The following is a 3,390-nucleotide window of genomic DNA, read 5'->3' as shown; positions in this document are numbered from 1 at the left end:
TATAAATTTAATTATTTTATCTTTACTCTGAATAGCCATTATCTGCCATTCATTAGTCATTTATTTTAAATCGATAATTTCAAAAGTATTTTAAATTCATTTATATAAATAACATTTTTATTTTACATTTATTTTTTATTTATTTATACAATATTTATTTTATGGAACGACTGTCATATTGCTTTAATATAAAACTATCTTCTTTCATTAAAATGATATGCATACGCGCTTAATTTTTGTGCAGTTACTTTACATCAATCCGACGGGAACAAATCCTACAGGCGCCGTCATATCGGAGATTCGACGAAGAAAAGTATATGAATTGGCGCAGAAATACAATTTCTTGATCATCGAGGACGATCCTTACTGCTTCATTCATTTTTTAAATAAACAACCCATGTCGTTTTTCTCCCTCGATACCGATGGTCGCGTGATTAGAATGGATTCGTTTAGTAAGATTATAAGCGCTGGATTTCGCGTCGGCGCTATTACAGCGCACAAAGATATCATAAATAGATTGGTTATTCACATTGCATCCTCTATTCTTCATGCATCATGTTTATCTCAGGTAAAGTTTTTTTTTTTTTTAATATTCTTTAAATGTATTTTAACTTGACTTGTTGCTTTATCGTGATTAATACTTTCATGATAATTTCTTTTACACACACACACACACACACACACACACACACACACACACACACGCACGCACGCACGCACGCACGCACACACACACACACACACACACACACACACATGCGCGCACGCGCGTATATATGTATATATACATACACAAAAAGGAGGGATCCGTTTGCCTACAAATCGATTGCCTACAGCATTATTTGCTTACATTGCTTTTGCCGAAAACTTTATGCGAAAACAGTTTCGTTTGCGCATAAAAATTATTGCCTACAGCTCCATTGCCTATATGCACTTTTATTTGCGCACAAGTAAAAATTTCAGAAATGAAGTCACATTTACCTACATATATTATTGCCTACAGCTTGATTACCTATATATAAATATTAAAATATAGATTTGTTTTATAGACAGGTGTGCCGGTATTTACTGCACTCCAATTTTATATTTATAAAAGTATTATGAAAAATTTAAGAAAGAAAATAATATAAATAAAACTGATTTAGGAAATTGCAAGCATTTAAAACGATGTATTATTAATAATATAGTTGCTATTATTTAAATTACACAATTTGTAAAAAAAGTTGTACAAATTTTATTTTCACATTCATATAGAATTCGTTTTTAACTAATTTTGTATAGAAACAAATATACGAATTATGCATTTACACTTTTTTAATTAATTAATTAAACAAATCATATTATATTATTAGTATTAATAAAGTGCAATAATTAGTTTCTGAGAAATAAGGAGGTCTCATTTTAAAAGATCCATGTTAATATCGGCGACTTTCCTTTAGGCAAATGATGTTGTAGTCGATTTGTAGACAAAAGAAATCATTTCTATATAAAATATACAGATTGTAGAGTAAATTGTATTTAGGTAAATATTTTATTTATCAGGCTCTTATGTTTCACAAAATTTTTTAATCGCGATCTTCCATTCATCAACAATTTCAGTTATTAATGTATTAATAACTAAATGTAATAGTAATAATTAAATGTTTATATATATGCAAATACAATATTATTATGTAAAATATACATTAAAATTTATTTACAATAATTTCTCTTACAGATGTTTCTTTATAAACTCTTTGAGAATTGGAGACAGCAAGAATTTGAGCAACATTTTAAAGAAATTCAAAAGTTCTATCGAGAACGACGTGACATGATGCTGACTATAATTGAGAAACATTTAACTGGTATGTTGACATTAATTTTAAAAGACTTTTTATGTTGAGATTTTTGAAAACAATAAAATAAATGAAAAATCAAGAAATTTCTTCATCGAGCAAAAATTCTTCAATTTTATCTAATATCATTTAATCTTTACTATTTTGTAGCTGATTCAAATATGATGTTTTCTTTTCAAATTATTATTATTCATTACAAATTTCCAAATAGATATTTTAATAATTATTCCATAATTTAAAATTTTATGAAAAAAAAAAAGACTGACTTAAAACTAAAAAACAACTATAATTGTGTGTATTTTTTTTCTAATGCTTGATTTAATAAAAAAAATAAAACAAAATTTTAATACAAAGATGATATTTTTGTTAAAAAAGATCAGTTGGAAATTGATCAAGAAATCTACAATAAACAATTTTAATGCACTTATTTTAATGTGTATTAATCTAAATTTCAAAAGTAGCTTTGAAATTCTCACATAAAATTGTTTTCTGCTAGGTCTGGCAGAATGGTACATACCACAAGGTGGAATGTTTTTTTGGATTAAAGTAACAGTTGTGAATGATACAAAGGATTTAGTGATGAACAAATGCGTACCGCAAGGTGTCTTCGTTCTTCCTGGCAATGCCTTCAACTATGATTCTTCAAAACATGATTGTCATTTGAGACTTAGTTACAGCTATGCTTCACTAGAAGAAATGGACAAAGTAATTTTAAATATTATTAATTTTAACTGTCTCTGTCAAATGTAACAAATTCATATATTTATGTATGTATTGCAAAAAATGCCGTACAAATTTATTAATTTTAGTCACAATTAAAAAATCTACATAAAATAAATATCTTTATATTAACAAATCTTTATATATAATTCTTACAAATTGTAAAAAAAAATATTAAATAAATGCGTAAAAGTAAAAACATACATAAATATTTACAATTTGAATTTTTTTTTTCTTATGTTAATAATGTAAAAAATATCATCAGTTATACAATACATATATGAGCATTTTAAAATATTGATATTTTTTTATTGTTTTTCAGGGAATATCTATAATAGCCAAAATACTACGTGAAGAAGCAGCGAAGAAAAAGTAACATTCAAATATATACGTAAAAATTTTTATTATTATATGTAGTATATGTATTTTATTGCATGATTGTATTTTTATAATCATGCTTCATTCATATCATACTATTATATTTTATTATGACAGAAAATTATAAGATTAAAATTCCATAATTATGCCTACTATTTCTATTTTAGAATATCCAGATTTAAGATAAAAATACAAGTATAACTTAAAAAGAATTTGTGTTAAAAAATTATTCAATCATTTTTAAATATCTAATTCTAATATTTAAGAAAATTTAAAAAATCAATGAAAATAATGATATCAAGCAATTAACATCTTGCTAATATTTATTTTTTTATATTTCGCATATTCATATTGTTTTTACTAACTTGTTAAAAATTTATAAGTAGAAAAAATTTTAATACCTTTCCTTATAACATTTTGTTGTTGTTTTGCCATCTATATCAGAAACAAGTATGAA

The 3,390-nt window shown here is 25.1% G+C and overlaps 1 protein-coding gene across 3 annotated transcripts in view; it reads left to right on the top strand.

The window, feature by feature from the left end:
- LOC108690599 (kynurenine/alpha-aminoadipate aminotransferase, mitochondrial-like) overlaps positions 1 to 2,961 on the top strand; it is a 6,357-nt gene extending 3,396 nt beyond the window's left edge. For 2 of the 3 annotated variants that reach the window (XM_018197970.1, XM_018197971.1), the window contains exons 6-9: positions 245 to 568; positions 1,718 to 1,844; positions 2,332 to 2,540; positions 2,878 to 2,961. In XM_018197970.1, coding sequence (XP_018053459.1) covers positions 245 to 568; positions 1,718 to 1,844; positions 2,332 to 2,540; positions 2,878 to 2,931 — 714 coding nt within the window. In that variant the 3' untranslated portion in view covers positions 2,932 to 2,961. Of the gene's footprint in view, positions 1 to 244; positions 569 to 1,717; positions 1,898 to 2,331; positions 2,541 to 2,877 lie in introns of those variants that run through there. The other variant, XM_018197972.1, reaches the window with a different exon arrangement.
- The last annotated feature ends 429 nt before the right edge of the window (positions 2,962 to 3,390 follow it).

The sequence above is a fragment of the Atta colombica genome, unplaced genomic scaffold (assembly GCF_001594045.1).
Source record: "Atta colombica isolate Treedump-2 unplaced genomic scaffold, Acol1.0 scaffold331, whole genome shotgun sequence".
In the NCBI taxonomy this organism is placed as follows: Eukaryota; Metazoa; Arthropoda; class Insecta; order Hymenoptera; family Formicidae; genus Atta; species Atta colombica.
This window is presented reverse-complemented; position numbering and strand designations above follow the sequence as displayed.